The sequence below is a fragment of the Eupeodes corollae genome, chromosome 1, assembly GCF_945859685.1.
Source record: "Eupeodes corollae chromosome 1, idEupCoro1.1, whole genome shotgun sequence".
In the NCBI taxonomy this organism is placed as follows: Eukaryota; Metazoa; Arthropoda; class Insecta; order Diptera; family Syrphidae; genus Eupeodes; species Eupeodes corollae.
In genome coordinates this window covers 165,677,993-165,694,377 of record NC_079147.1, presented here as the reverse complement: position 1 = coordinate 165,694,377, position 16,385 = coordinate 165,677,993, and the positions used below count along the sequence as shown (strand labels likewise).

The following is a 16,385-nucleotide window of genomic DNA, read 5'->3' as shown; positions in this document are numbered from 1 at the left end:
CTTGAAGTCTGAACAATGGAAAGCAATTGAATAACAAACAAACGTCAAAACATCAGCTGACAACTTATGGATAAGAAAGGTTTTAGCTTTTGGGTTGAGTTGATATGAAAGATGTCTGGAAGAATTCGGAAAACCATCAGCGAAAAGGTATTAAAATTTTGAATTAAAATAAACATGTCAATTGTTAGTAATGGCACATTTTAAATATTAATGAATAGATCTCTCAAATAATAAAAAGAACCGACATAGAGAAAGCAATTGCTGCCCGACTCGAGCTTCCCAAGTATCTTAAATCTGCTGAGCAACCGGAATTGCATTTATTAACCACTGATCTCACTCCTATCATTGGATGTGATACCACCTATGAATTGATAGAGCAGTTAGCAGCCTCTCCAATTAGAGATGATATTGTAGAAAGTGTATCCCCAGTTGCCGCTCTTGGGCCCACTAAATCAGGAATTTGCTTTAAACTTAACCAATCGGCATTTGTTAGGGATGTTCTAAGTCTAAATTTTGCTTCTCCTCCAACTACACAAAGCAAAGGGTGTATAGTCATTGATTTTAGCTCGCCCAACATAGCAAAACCATTTCATGTGGGCCATCTACGCTCGACGATAATTGGTAATGTCCTTGGAAATCTTCATAGACACTTGGGTCACGATGTGGTTAAAATGAATTACCTTGGTGACTGGGGTACCCAGTTGGGAATGCTCCAGGTGGGGTTTGAATTAGAAAACCTTACTGACGAACAAATGCGAGTGAATCCAATAGAAAATCTTTACAAGGCGTATGTCCGATCAAATAAGGAAGCTAAAAATGACCCTAGCATCACAGAAAGGGCAAGAAAGTATTTTACTGATTTAGAAAGCGAAACAGCTCCAGACTTGCAACAACAATGGCAAAAGTATAGAGCTTATACGGTTTCAGAACTTGCGGGTGTGTATCAAAGGTTGGGAGTAGAATTCGATGTATACGACTGGGAATCGCAGTACAGTCAAAAAGTCGTAGCTTCTGTTGTTAAACTTTTGGAAGATAGAAACTTGATTCATGATGAAACCGATGGCCGAAAGATTGTCAAAGTGAGACAACGACGTGTCCCTGTAATCAAGAGTGACGGATCAACTTTATATCTTGTACGAGATATTGCTGCTCTTTTAGACCGGTTTGAACGGTTCAAATTTGAGAAGATTTTGTATGTAGTGGATAATGCACAAACTGATCACTTCGATGCACTTTTAAGGGTAACAAGTGAAGTTGATGAGAATATTGGAAAACGAGCAAAGCATATTAAGTTTGGGAGGATTCGTGGGATGAGCACTAGGAGTGGAAATGCTGTATTTTTAAAGGATCTACTTGATGAAGCTCGAGACATTATGGTGGAGAAGCAAATTCAAAGTCCAAGTAAGTTATAAGCTTTGGTTGTATCTAATATTGTATAACAGATCAAAAACTGTAAAAAGTCAAAGTTTTTAGCTTAATTTTTATTTATTCTATAAACTTAATACACTAGAAAAAACCTTTACAAACTAAGTAGCTAATTAAAACTGAAAACTTCGAATTGATAAATATCGTGTGCAAGTTTTTGAAAAAAGACAATCTCCTTGAAAATTTTACGATTTTATTCTCTATGAGGGTTAAACACAATTTAATAATCAATATTCAGTGGCCGACAAAGTCTACGTACGACTACTTCTTTGCAGTTTGGTCATATTCCACTCCAGAAGCTGTGACATCACCCTTTAATATTAATCTTCCTACACTATGTTTCAAAATACGAGTATAGCGACAAAATTCTTCAGGTCCAGTACTGCATTCGATTTGTCCATACTGAATCATCTAAGTTGGTATTTATAATATTTTTAGGCAGGGATGGTTTGACGATGAGTGTCTAAAAGCAAGAAAAAAAATCGTTCGCTTTGTTAAAGCTGCTGAGGAAATTCAACACATCTTTTTTCAAAAATTTAAACAACTCTGTTTTGAAAAAAGAAAAAGTCTGGAGTGTCAAAATATTACGACAAAGTCATCCGCAGAATTTTGGAAAGCCGACAAATCTATCAACGGAAGAACCAATTTAATTGCTGATTCACTGAAAGCGTCTGAACTGCGTATTTATTTCACGAAATTACTCAACGCGGCGCCCTTTCCACCACTTCCACAGTATGCACCTCCGTATTTCAAAGATACATTTCTTGATGCACCATTCTCGACTACTGAACTAAAATATTTAATTGAAAATGTCAAAATGGGTAAGACTCCGGATGAAGACCGAACTCCAGTTGAGTTTTTTAGAATAGAATTCTTGTCCGTATTGACGTAGGAGTTCAACAGGATTTTTGAGAGCGCACACGTCCCTTACACAAAAAAGGGTCTCAGGAAAATTATAGGGGCATCTCCTTCTTGAATTTTTCCGTAAAGCTGTTCAATACTTTAATTTTGAATAGGCTTACACATTGGCTGAAGAAAAGAAAATTCTTAATGCATTTCAAGCAAGATTTAGAAAGAGCTATTCGACTATAGTATTCAGTTTGATAAACATTACAGAGGACTTCAAAAGAAGGAAACAAAAACTTTACGCCTTTTTTTGTAGATTTTAGAGCTGCGTTTGATTCAATCGCCCGCGAACCGCTTTTTTATAAGCTTGGAGTATCAAGTAAAGTTACCCTTGTCAGAGCGATATATAAGAATAATGTGGCCTACGTATGGAATGGGGAGTATATATCCGAAGAGTTTTCAACAGAAATGGGAAACACAAGGCTGTGTGTTGAGCACACTACTATTTGTTTTGTTTATCATTGATATCTTGGAGGAGGAATCCAGTTCGGAAGTACTCGGATACCAGGACTAATATTTGCGGATGATATTTTTAATTTCCCATAGGAAGTTATTGTAATGGGTCCGATTTGTCAAATTGAAAATTTTGACATTTCTCGACGTTTCAAGGTTCCTAAAGTCGAAATAAAAGATTTTTAGAAAGATGTCTGTGCGTGTGTGTGTACGTACGTTCGTACGTCCGTACGTTCGCGACGTTTTTTTCGTCTTCCATAGCTCAAGAACCAAAAGAGATATCAACTTCAAATAAATTTTGTTATACAGATAATAAGGCAGAAAGATGCAGAAAGGGCTCTCAAGAAAATTGCGTGGGTGGTTTTTTACCATAGCAGTTTGAAAAAAAGGTGAACATTTTTTTTAACCCTAAATATCTTACGAACCAAAAACGCTAGAGACTTGAATTAAATTTTATATAATATATTGTAACTTGATAACAAACAGGTATATTTTTTGAAAAAAATCAATATAACGGTTTTTTATAAATCAAAAAAACTGACAAAAAAAAATTTGTCACCTCAAAAATGTTACGACTGAAATATGATTTCATCTCTAAAACAATTTTGTGCAACGAAGAATAATGTTTTTGACATCTGATAAAATTTTGAGAAAAATCGAATTGAAAGATTTGTTTATATCGATTCAAATATCTTTTCAAAAACTTGAAATTTAGGCTTCAAGAAATATTGTTTTCAATATTTTGAAAAATGTTGAGAAAAATCGAATTGACAGTTTTTTTTACAAAAAATAAAAACCTAAGAAAAATGTATAAAAGTTGATAAAAAATGGTTTTCAACTAAAATATCTTTACAAAAATTAGAAATATTGTCTTTAAACTAATTTTATCTTATAAGAAATAATGTTTTTAACACCTTATACAATTTTGAGAAAAAACGAATTGACAGTTTTTTTACAAAAAATAAAACTCTAAAAAAACAATACTAAAACTTGGTAAAAATTTACTTTCGACTCAAATAGCTTTTCAAAAATTAAAAATATTGGTTTCAAACTTATTTTATTTCACAGAAAATATTGTTTTCAATGTTCAGTAATTTTTATATAAAAATCCAACAGTCCGTTTTTTCATAAAAAATAAAATCTACAAAAAATAGTACACAAATTTGGTAAAAATTGATACGAGTACATATAGACAAACTTTTAAGCAAGACAAATCGACCGACGGGATGGGAAGTTATCAGTGTGGGTCGCATTCCAGCCTCTTTTTTTGTATCTGAATCGGTGGAAGGAATGCAGCATATGGTGAACAGACTGGAGACATACTGTGAAAATTGGAATCTGGCTGTTAATTTACAGAAGTCTAAAATTATGATATATCGGAGCGGAGGATGAAGATATGCAAATAATGAAAATTGGATGTACAAAGGTGAATGTGTTGCAATTGTTCGAGAGTACAAATACTTAGGAAGCCCTAGTTCACACAGGACTGTAGCGCCACCTTAAGTAAGTAAGTAAATACTTAGGGGTTTTAATTACATCTTACGAACCTCAACATTAAAAAGCATTTTAAGTCCAAGCTAGCGGAATCGAAAAGAGCAGTTTCTTCTGTGTGGAAACGTTGCGAGCATAGTTCAAAGCTAAACATTTTTCATGCGAAAAATGCTTCTACGAGTATAATCCTTTATGGCGCGCAAGTTTGGAAATATTGCCAATACGAGGAAGGTTCCTCAGGTATTTCCTAAAGCGCATTTGTCGGCTACCAATTTGCACTCCAATTTATATGCTACATTTGGAAACAACTGAACCTCCTTTGTTTTTAAGGACCTGCATTATGACTACATCATCAAGGTGATGTAAATGGACGAAGAGAGATTGCCGAGACAAGTACTTAAAAAGATTTTGTAATCCAGGGGTAATCTAGTCAAAAAGTGGGAGGAGTTGGCTCTTAGCTTAGGTGAAAGCATCGAAATTTTACCCGGTATAAGCCTTTCAGATCTTAAAGACAATTTTAAAACAATAATAGAGAAGTTGAGTCATGTCGCGTATTTGAATTTTGTATTTTTATTAGTAAGATAGGGATCCAAACCAAAGGCCTCATATTACCAAAAATTGGCTTCGATATCACGTTTCACACTAAGTCTGCACACCGCCACAAAGCTTGAACTTAAATGTCATTGAGCACACATGAGATATGTTATTTGGAATGGAAGATCTGAATAAATGATATTTGTAGTGCCCCTTTACTGAGAAAAAGGTTTGAAAATAAAATGGCAGTACATTGGCCGCATTCACAAAGCTAGAGGCTACGTAGTCAAGGGATTCTGATTGGTTAAATCTAACTACAAAAGTAGTTGAAATTTCCCCTCCGACGTAGTGTAAAAAATTCGGCTACAAAGTTAGTGAAGAATGCTTTTGACGTTTCAGAATCAGCTGCTCGGTAAAGACACACGAATTCAAAATGAAATAAATCGTTCAGTATTTAAATAAAAATATAAATCATTCAAATTGTGTCTTAAATTTGCTTTAAGTTAAAGTTATCAAATCAAAAAAGTTTCTTATTTTATATATTTGCATTTTTCAATAATATGACAGTTCCAGATTGACTAGCTTTGTGGTGTAGTTTTGCATTCACAAAGCTAGTTGAATTTTGACTACGTAGCCACTAGCTTTGTGAATGCGACCATTGCTTCTGCTGAAGTCGAAAATTAAGTTTCTTTGACGCCGATAAATATTGATGTTCACCTATTGCGACTGCCTAAAGAAAAAAAATAAAATTTACAACTTTTTTGAACATTCTTCGATTTGTTAAAAATAGTAAAAATGAAAATTTGGGGATGGCCGTAGTTCCGGACGTAGACAAGCCCCTAAAGAAGACTCTCTTAAAATTTCAAGTAAATCGGTTCGGCAATAACTGAGAAATCGTGGGTATCAGATTCAAAAAGACAGTTCTGAGAAAAACGCGTTTAAAGTACCCCATTATGTCTTTTGTTCGATTAGTTGCAGCCCAACCGATTCGGATGACTGCTCAGCAAAATACTTATTTCTCCGAAAATAATTTGAATTTGGGAAAATCCTCTCGTAGACATGTTCTTAAATAGTTAAACTATGTAAATATGAAAAACATTTTTTTTTTATTTCTAGACCAGAATACCCCCTTAAAGAGAACAATAACCAATAGTTTTCTGTTGCCATTAGCAGAGAGAAAAAAATAATCGAGAGAGCCAAATTTCCTCGTCTCCGTCCTTTCGAAACCGCTTACTCTCATTTTTTTTTATAGAGTATTGAATTCTGTTTCTTTCTCTCTCTGGTTTTGTAAATGGAGTATTTTTGGTGGAGAGTATGCACATCTTCTTGCATAATTAGTATTCGTTGCCCACATTTTTTTTTATATGGAGTTAATACATATGCAAGTTTATGTGCAAATCGCAGCTTGTAGGCAAAAAGAGAGCAACCGTCGAAGTTGGTTCTTTCGTTTAATTTTTTTCTCTCTGTTGAGGACACTGATGGCAATAAACTTAGTGAACAATTCATTTTTTCTCCACCGCCACAGGTCCCTCAAATTTGGCCTTCAATTTCTTTTACTGACCAATACGACAGTAATGAGCCTGGTTTTGAATTTTCTGCAGTAGATAGTGCTGATGTGGTCGAAAGTATTCTTTCTATTAATCCTACCTTTTTGTGTATGAGATTGCCAGTTGTATTGCCATTTATATCTATGTATACTATTTTGACGTCATCGATCCTGAGTCATGGAAAGTTGCTAAAATCGTTCTACCTCTCGAAAACGCTAAAAGTGATGCATTAAGACCTATTTCGGTATTGGCATTTTTGTCGAAAGTTTTTGAAAGGATCCTTTAAAAGCAAATTAACGTCTTTTTATCTACAAACTCACTGCTCAGTCATTGGGCAGGTTCAGGCAAGATAAAGGACTTCATTTGCAGTCAACTTCATTATTTAAAAGTATATTTTGACCAAGGCAATTAGTTAGTTTTTCAAACGTCATGAATTTCAAATTTAGAACTTTACTTCACAAACCTCTACATTAAGATCATAGTAAAAGAACAACCAAACACATTATTGTCTACAAAACACTCCTCAGACAAGCTATAAATTCATTACGATTTGCCTTTTGTATTGTAAAGAAACATTACTTATTTCTTTTTTAAATTAACAAGGAACCCTTTTACAGAAAGCTTTAAATGGAACGGTGCAGAAAATAAATAAATTATGGAGTAGTAAAGCTCTGCTTTCACTTGAATGAAAAACATGATCAGTTGTAATTTTGACATAAGTTGACTTGGCTTGATAGTTAGGAAGATTTGTCTTGCCTAACTTTCCAGACCACTTTCCAGTTGCCTTAATTGAAAGGCATTTTTTTCGCAGCTGGCCAATCACATACTAGAAACTAGAATAAATAGTTATGAATATAAAATAACCAAGGGAAATGTAAGAAATAGCAAGTAGTTTTTAAAAAAAGAAATTAAATTAAGGATTTTAAAACAAATAAGATAAAATATGATAAGAAATATTGAAACAGAATGATAACTGTCTTGTTTTGTTTTTTTATTTTGGTTTTTGTGGCTGGTAAGTTTTGTGTTTAGTATATGAACATTCGTGGGCTTAGGACAAATTTCCAAACTGAATACCTTCATACTGTTTTAAACAGGCCAGCTGTTTTGACATTGAAAGACTCGGTCCAACCTTCACGGTTATAGCTAAGTGCATTTATTCTTTTCTCGTCATGTTCCAGCTGTATATGTACGGAATGATGTTGCTTATCAACTTCTACCACAATATGGTCGGGGCACCAACACACATTTTAAAATTACATGTTGTTTAAATACCCCGTCCAAAGGCACATCATTCATACGCGCTCAAGTCATGATAGCAATCCGACTTCAAACGAATTCGATGCGCTGTTCGACTCTTTCCAGAAAATGTTTCCCATTTTTCGGGCAGTGAGATCGTTGTTGCCGGTGACTTTAATATACACAATTCTTCGTGGCTGCGCTTATCGAGTCAGGTATGTTGAGACCATATCTGCTAAATTCTTACGCCAAAAAGCCAACGACTTCTTCAGGAACTGTAACTGATCACTATGTTTCTTCGATAGTGAAGTTGATTCTAGCGAAGATAATATAGTAACAAACATAATTCTTTGTGGAATGAGACATTTTATCCTGAAAAGGGTAAAATCTTTCAAATACAAAGAACCACTGCGTTAGCTTTTTTATCTGTCTTACTCTACTGGCTTCTTTTAGAGGGGATGGAAAACAGCATTTGACTAGCCTCTCCCCAATGAGGCGAATCCTCCTTACTCTCTTACTATCGTCCAATTGCTCTTACGTAAATTCCTTCCAAGGTCATGGAAAGCTGATTAATTTTCAGCTTAAGAAATATCTTGAAGAACGAACCTCTATAACATGAGTATTGTTTAAAATATTTATAATTAGCATGCAAGTTCTCTTCTTGAAGTGTGTATTGGCCTTTCTTTAAACAATTTGCCTTCTGCCAGACCCAAATAAGTTGTACATTTTTGTATCGTCAGATTGAGTGTAGCATTCTCAACAGGTCAATAGTAACAATAGTTATAAATATTATCAAAATCAATCACCACGTCAAGTTTTTGACATAGAACTTTTTATAGTTTGAAAAACCGTCTTTTATAAAATTTTGAGACTAGTTTGTTGTTCAATAAAATTTGTGATGATTTTCTAAATATACAAACTGTTACTTTGATATTGATATATTTCGAAATGTCCACTATCTTACTTATTTTTCAAAAAATCTTGATTAATGCTGCCTTACATTAGCCTTAAAATAACTCTGTAGTCTTAAGGTAAGGTAATATAAGATTTTTTGAATGTATTAAAAAAATAGCTAAAAAATAAAGACCCATAGATGATCTCAAACTGATTATAAACTACAAAAACAATGTAAGATTCTACAGTGATTTAAACTGTCTATAGAAGAAAATGATTTGTACTGTGCAAAATCATTGTTAAAGGATATGTTACGTTTTGACCTTTACCTTTTAAAAAGTATTGTTTTGTTTGTGCATCACAAGAAAAGAAACGTAATTTTGTCGATTATTGTGATTTAAGATTAAAAATTGATAATGATTTATGATTTTCGTTTTATGTGGAAGTCAAAAAGAAATTAATAAACCAATTGTTAGTAATTTTTGGATTTAATAATATTTGTTCTCTATTAAAATTCGCGTCAATTATTTATATGGAAAAAGATTGATGAATTTAATTTGTTGTTCTTCTTGTAATTGTATTCATACTCATAGCCACATTTGTATAAAATAATTGATGGCAATTTTTTATTTTAAGCAACAAAAATTAATGTCTCATCGTTGGATTCCAGTGTGGCCGATGTTCTTGGTGTCTCAGCTGTGATAATTAACGATCTTAAGCAACGTCGTCAAAGGGATTACGATTTTGATTGGAACAACGCTTTGCAAACTAACGGCGACACAGGCATTAAATTGCAATATACCCACTGTCGATTATCAAGTCTTCTGGAGAATATGTCCCACATACATCCTCCTTCATGTCCCAACGAAAATTTATTGCAAGAACCGGCTGCTTTGGAACTCATCATTCAAATAGCTCGATTTGATCAGTCTATCCTAAGAGCTGCTGAGAGTCTTGAAGCATGTGTGCTTGTTACATATTTATTCTCATTATGGTAATTGTAGAACATTTCTTGTATACATTTATACATGTATTAATTTAATTAATTTTTTTCTTTTAGCAATGCAACAAGTCGAGCTCTTAAACTTCTTAAAGTTAAAGGCGAACTTTCTCCAGACATTCAAGCTAATCGAATTCTTTTATTTTCGGCAGCACGTGAAGTTTTAGCATGTGGGATGAAAATACTTGGTTTAAAACCACTGACAAAAATGTAGAATTAAGAAATAAAATAATAAAAATATTAAATATTTGAAACAAAAACTTTAATAATTATCTCTATGTTTGAAATAACAACTATTTTATGTGGAAGATGATTAAGTTCTTTTCTATCGCTTCTTCCAGGTATACTTTCTACGAGCTCCTTCTTGTCCAAACTTCTTTCTCTCACGACGACGGTAGTCACGTGTTAGTAAACCAGCTGTTGAAGCACAAATATTATTTTAATTAACTAAAATGGTATAAATTATTATTTGTTTACCTAATCGCATCTCTTCGATCATGTCCTGGTCGACAAAACTTCTTAAACTCATTGCAATACCCCAACGAATAGCACCTGCTTGTCCAGAAGGACCACCACCTTCGACATTAGCTTCGATATCGACTTTTCCTAGCATTTGTGTAAAAATCAGAGGAAATATTATCTGAAATGAAAAACAAAGTTCCAATTATTACTTTTTCATCTTTTAATGATTTTCTGACGGATTTAAAATAATTAATAATTTTGAAAGTTGCATAACATGAATCAATGTCAATAAGTATGTATTTCTGTAGCTAAATTAAGCTAGCTTTGGTTTGGTTCCAAATTATGTAGTTTTTTTTTACAGGTATACGGTGAGAACATTGGCCCCACCAAGCGAGTGTGTTCTACGTACTTTAAACTATGGTACGTAGAGTCAAACAAGAAATATAAAACCTTGTGCTTACAAAATAAAGCTAGACTATAATACAAGCGTAGTCACCACGATGTCAATTGCAAGATCTTCTGCTGAATTTTGGAAAGGAATGAAGTTAGTATGTGGGGCTTAGCTTACTATAGGGTGCGGTCTTAAGGCGTCTGATTAAAAGAATCATTTTTCATCGTTGCTCAATACGGTATGCAAGGCTTCAAAGTTTTACTATGTTGCGCCATATATCAAAGATAATTTTCTGGATACAACCTTTTCGGAAGAAGAATTGATTGCAGCGATAGACAGAGCGAAATTACACAAGGCAGCTGGAACAGACCGAATTTCAGTTGAATTTTTCAAAAATGCCTCCCGCGAGTCATTCGTCCTAGTTTTCTGTCTTCGGTCATTTTACCATTATTTAAAAAAGGAGATGCATCTGTTCCAGAGAATTGTCGAGGGATAAAGTTTTTAAACGCGTCTATGAAGACATTTGCGAGTATGATATTCAGTAGACTTAATTCGTGGGTGAACGTGAACTCCAAGCACAGTGAGTTGCAAGCTGGATTTCGCTCTGGATATTCAATCAGGTGTTGCAAATGTGTACTTAAATCGTGGACAAAAACTATATGCCTTTTTTTATAGATTTTAAGGCATTGAGCGAGAGGCAAAATGATCTGTATTTTATGAGCTCTTTATGCTAAAGACTCAAAAGCTGTTTGGGATGGAGAATGCCTTTCCAAATATTTCAATTTTTCAATGGGCCTTAAACCAGGATGTGCTTTGAGTTATTCACTCTATTTATTGAGGATTAAGTGGAGCACACGGGAGGAGGGATGAACTTTGCGGCAGAAAATGTTCCGGGCTTATTGTATGCTGATGATATCGTACTTTTATCGGAATCTACAAACCAACTGTAAGAAATCATCGTCAAACTTCGAAAATAGTGCGATACATGGAATTTGTCAGTCAACCTTATCAAATCTAACATAATGATCTTCAGAAAAGGACACGGGAGATACGCTAGCTATGAAAAATGGAAGTACCAGGATCAGGAAGTTAAAGTTGTTAAGGAAGTTAAATACCTCGGTGTGACAAGTAACCTTTGTATGACAAAAACATATCAAGTTAAAACTTCAGAAGGTAAAGGCTCCCCTCTGCGTTTCCTGGAAAAACTGCATTGCAAATAAATATATCCACCACTCAGCAAAATATAAACTGTTTCAAGCTGTGGAAAAATCTATTATGCTTTACTCCTCGCAAGTGTGGGGCAACAAAGAATATGAGGATGTGGAAAAATTATTACAAAGAATATGAGGATTTCGTTTCTTTTTGAAGCAAGTCTTTGCTCTCCCATCAACAACGCAAAATTATTTGCTTCATATCGAAACAAGTTTGTCACCGTTGTTCATCGACACGCTCAAGATTCATTTTGATAACGTTATCAAAATACTCCGATTGGATTCATCAAGGCTGGTCAATAGAGTATTAAAGTTTATTATAATAAATCGGCTTAATTTTGTACAAACTTGGATCGATCTTGCTAATTTGACGGATGAATCGATCGAATTTGATTTGGACAATCTGACGGCTTTTAAAGGAGGTCTTAAATCCCTTGCTGCGAAATTGGATGAGAAATATCGGCACCGCAGTATAGAGATGATCTATCTATAGTAAGTAGGAGTTTAATCTTGGAGAATTGAGCGGGAGGTGAGATACTTTTTCTGAACTACATACCTCACAGACCAGCCCATCGAGTGCCAACTCTACATTACCTATGACAGAGAGAGAGAATATCGGAACCTTTTTAAGATTTTGTCCAATTATTCAAGAAATTCGTCGAGATATTTTTGGGAAGAACCAATTTGAAGCTGCAAATGTAATCCCAACCTTTAATGGAGCAAAAGGCTGGGATAAACTTTACAAATTCTATTCTATTTTATTCTATTCTATTCTATTCTATTCTATTCTATTCTATTCTATTCTATTCTATTCTATTCTATTCTATTCTATTCTATTCTATTCTATTCTATTCTATTCTATTCTATTCTATTCTATTCTATTCTATTCTATTCTATTCTATTCTATTCTATTCTATTCTATTCTATTCTATTCTATTCTATTCTATTCTATTCTATTCTATTCTATTCTATTCTATTCTATTCTATTCTATTCTATTCTATTCTATTCTATTCTATTCTATTCTATTCTATTCTATTCTATTCTATTCTATTCTATTCTATTCTATTCTATTCTATTCTATTCTATTCTATTCTATTCTATTCTATTCTATTCTATTCTATTCTATTCTATTCTATTCTATTCTATTCTATTCTATTCTATTCTATTCTATTCTATTCTATTCTATTCTATTCTATTCTATTCTATTCTATTCTATTCTATTCTATTCTATTCTATTCTATTCTATTCTATTCTATTCTATTCTATTCTATTCTATTCTATTCTATTCTATTCTATTCTATTCTATTCTATTCTATTCTATTCTATTCTATTCTATTCTATTCTATTCTATTCTATTCTATTCTATTCTATTCTATTCTATTCTATTCTATTCTATTCTATTCTATTCTATTCTATTCTATTCTATTCTATTCTATTCTATTCTATTCTATTCTATTCTATTCTATTCTATTCTATTCTATTCTATTCTATTCTATTCTATTCTATTCTATTCTATTCTATTCTATTCTATTCTATTCTATTCTATTTTATTCTACTGGTCCAACAATGTCAGGATGAACTATCTAACCTCAACATAAAATTCCATGTCACTCTTATTTGGGTTCCAGGTCATAGTAGCATTGATGGAAATGAACGGAATGATGAGTAGGCCCCGAAGGGATCGGGTCTTCATAGCTCACTTGCGGAAAAGATAAATAATCCTTTTGGAGCAATGAAGGGTAATATTTTTTTTTAAATTTTTCTGACAGAATCTAAAGCCAGGTGGACCAGTCTATCGCACTGTACCATATCCATCAAGATATGGCCTACCTATCGTTCTGTCGAACTTTTTGTACCGAAAATTGGACGATAGGAGACAATGCAACAAAGTTCGGTATCCCTCACAATACTCACTGCAGTAGCTGTGGAGACCAACATGAAAGGGAAACTGCGATTCAGTTTCTCTGTAAATGTCATGCCCTGGTCAATTCTAGAACTTTAAGCTTCGGAAGGTCATTTCTTAAAGATTTGGATGAACTTTCCGAGATGAAAATCAAAGACCTGATTCGCTTTCTGAACGCTACGACACGTAGGTCAAACGATACAAGGGCTACTTGTGTTTGCCATCTCTACCAACCTACTCTACGGCTCTGAGTGTTGTACAATAAGTAAAAAAGGCGAATTGAAGCTGGGCATTTTCGAAAGAAAAATCCTTCAGTGGGTATAGTTGGTCCTATATGCGCAAAGGGCGAATGGACGAGAAGATTCAATCGTGAACTGTAGGATCTGTATCAAGGTGTGCATGTAGTCCAAAGAGCCAAACACGTCAACTACACTGGTTCGGGCACATCAAGCAAATGGAAGATAACTCCGCTCCAGCAACGAAAATTTTCGAATCTCAGTCCCCAAGTTCGAGACGGCGAGTAAGACCAAACCCCTGCTACTAAGATCAGGCGGTTACTGACACAATAGCGCTCTCTTTGACCTCATGAAGCTTGCAAGGGACCGCAAACGATGGAACAAATCATTATCCAGGCTGAGATGGATCGGGAGCCAGATAAGAAGAAGAAGATGCAGAGAGTATCAACCCATTTTAAGATACATCCTCAAAATTAAGTTATTTGGTATTAAGAGATAATGTGTTGCACTTTTTTCAGAGGATAGATCAAGTATATAATGTGATCTTATATCGGAACTGCAGACTACCTAGACAAGACAATCTCTATAGCCAGCCAGCCGTGTAAATGAACACAACCGATGCTATTTGCTTACAAAATTGTGTAACTTAAAAAAATAACTTGTAGCGCATTCATATAAATGTTTGTACATTTGTATCATTTTATTCTTCCGCTTATCAATCTCTTAATGGATTGAAAAAAAAGAAACAGCTTACATTTTTCGCCGTCCTCCGATACAGCGATGGCGATTTGTCAGCATCTGCACCGACACGGCGGCGAATATATTTTTCTTTTCTTATCGGATTATTTTCATCAGAGTAGTTAAATTAAACACGGCAACCGGCCAGCGCGAGCGCAGCGGTGGTGGCAGAAAGGCGACGTTCGATGCGGTGTGCCACGGCACAGGCAATTTATAAGAAACAGAAACGAGTAAGAGACGAGTGCTTTTAGAAGCTTCAACCGAAATACAATTTATAAGGTTCATAGTCTCACTTAAATAGGTTTAAAAAAAAAATATCTACCTATATGAAGATAGTACAATCAGCAACAGCAACAACATCATAAGCCGCTGAACAATCTCAAAAGACGCAGACTCGAGTAATAAAATTGAACTTGCCACCTTGAATATCAACTCTATTTGAATAAAAGTACTCGTTCTTATACTCTTATGGTATACGTAAACACATATTGCCACTTGTCTCGTACGTAAAGAAAGATGTTTAATTTCATAAGTTAATAAATAGATTTCTTTCTTTGTATCAATCAGTGCTTAGTGCACCTGAAAGTGACATGCAAACATGCGTTACGAGTACTTGGAGGCAATAAACTCGTCCACTTGGTGACTGCGGAAAGCCTTGACTCGGATTCTCTTGCTTGCTCGGTGCATATAAGCCTGTTCTGCAATGCTAAATACAAGCTCTAAAGCTCCTGCACACGAACCATTTAATCATAAATGCGTAATTCATTTGCAACTGTTTTGCAAAAAGGTGTGATTGATATAAGGTGCTCCAAAACCATATGAGTATTGGGGTATATTCACCTCTTAAGGCGAGGGGGAAATATTCTAAAAAATGTACTTAAAACTGAAAAAAAAAAACAAAAACACGTACTGAGTCATACAATAGAATTTTGAAAAGCTGGAAACAAGTTTTAAGATGGATCTTATTACTCGACGCAACTAAAACAACCACAGTCTTGAGAAGGTAATTAAGTCAATCAAAAGACGATGAAATGTAGACAAAACACGTGAGTAGACGACAAAACACGTGTACCCCAGGGTACACACAGGAAAGTACACGTCTGTGATTAGTGAAATCACGGACTCAGCTTTGAAGAAAGTTAACCAAAGTAAAACTGAACTGTTGCTCTTTACCACCAAAACTAAAGTACCGCCCTTCACGCTACCTCGACTCAACGGTCAAATCCTATCATTGTCTTCCAGTGCAAAATATTTGGGAGTTATACTCGACAATAAACTAAACAGGAAACTAAATATTGAAGTAATGGGTAAGAAGGCCTGTGTTGCCTTCTGAGCCTGCAGCAACATTTTCGGCAAAAAGTGGGGACTTCAGTTGAAGATGATTTTATGGACGTACACAGCCGTAGTACGCCCAATCTTAACATATGGTTCGATAGTGTGGTGGCCTGCTCTTAGCAAAGCCTATAATATTAATAAGCTAAAGAAGGTTCAGAGAACAGCTTGCGTGGGCACCACAGGGGCCATGCGTACTTGCCCAACGGACGCCTTTAACGTTATTTTGGATCTTCTACCAATCGACCTTTTTATTAAAAACAAAGTTTCCTGCAGCGCTATTAGGCTGAAGGAATCAAATAGCTGGTTGTCAAAACCTTATGGTTACAGCAACACTACGAAATTGATTTCCTCAGATATTATCTCGGTAGACACTCCTACTTTGAACCTTAGTAAGGGTTTTAAAGTTATTTTCCCATCGAGAAAAGATTGGGAGGATGACATCGTGTCGATAGGTTTCGACACAACCATCTTTACTGACGGGTCAAAGATGGAGTGCTGAGTTGGTTCTGGGATCTTTTCTGAGTCCCTAAATGTAGCTAAATCCTTGAGGCATCCTGACTTTGCTACCGTTGTTCAGGCTGAACTGCTGGCAATAAGGGAGGCATGTAAGATACTTAAACAA

General features: G+C 34.7%; 2 protein-coding genes across 2 annotated transcripts in view; one reads left to right on the top strand and one right to left on the bottom strand.

Moving 5' to 3' along the window:
• Positions 1-73: 73 nt before the first annotated feature.
• LOC129952516 (probable arginine--tRNA ligase, mitochondrial) lies at positions 74-9,794 on the top strand. The gene is made up of 4 exons (XM_056065129.1): positions 74-147; positions 219-1,401; positions 9,123-9,480; positions 9,547-9,794. Exons 1-4 carry the CDS (start codon positions 112-114, stop codon positions 9,698-9,700), a joined length of 1,731 nt encoding a protein of 576 aa, XP_055921104.1. The 5' UTR covers positions 74-111; the 3' UTR covers positions 9,701-9,794.
• LOC129952525 (28S ribosomal protein S9, mitochondrial) overlaps positions 9,727-16,385 on the bottom strand; it is a 73,118-nt gene continuing 66,459 nt past the window's right edge. The window contains exons 7-8 of the mRNA XM_056065141.1: positions 9,964-10,126; positions 9,727-9,903 (exon numbers count right to left, since the gene is read on the bottom strand). Coding sequence (XP_055921116.1) covers positions 9,812-9,903; positions 9,964-10,126 — 255 coding nt within the window. The 3' untranslated portion in view covers positions 9,727-9,811. The remainder of the gene's footprint in view (positions 9,904-9,963; positions 10,127-16,385) is intronic.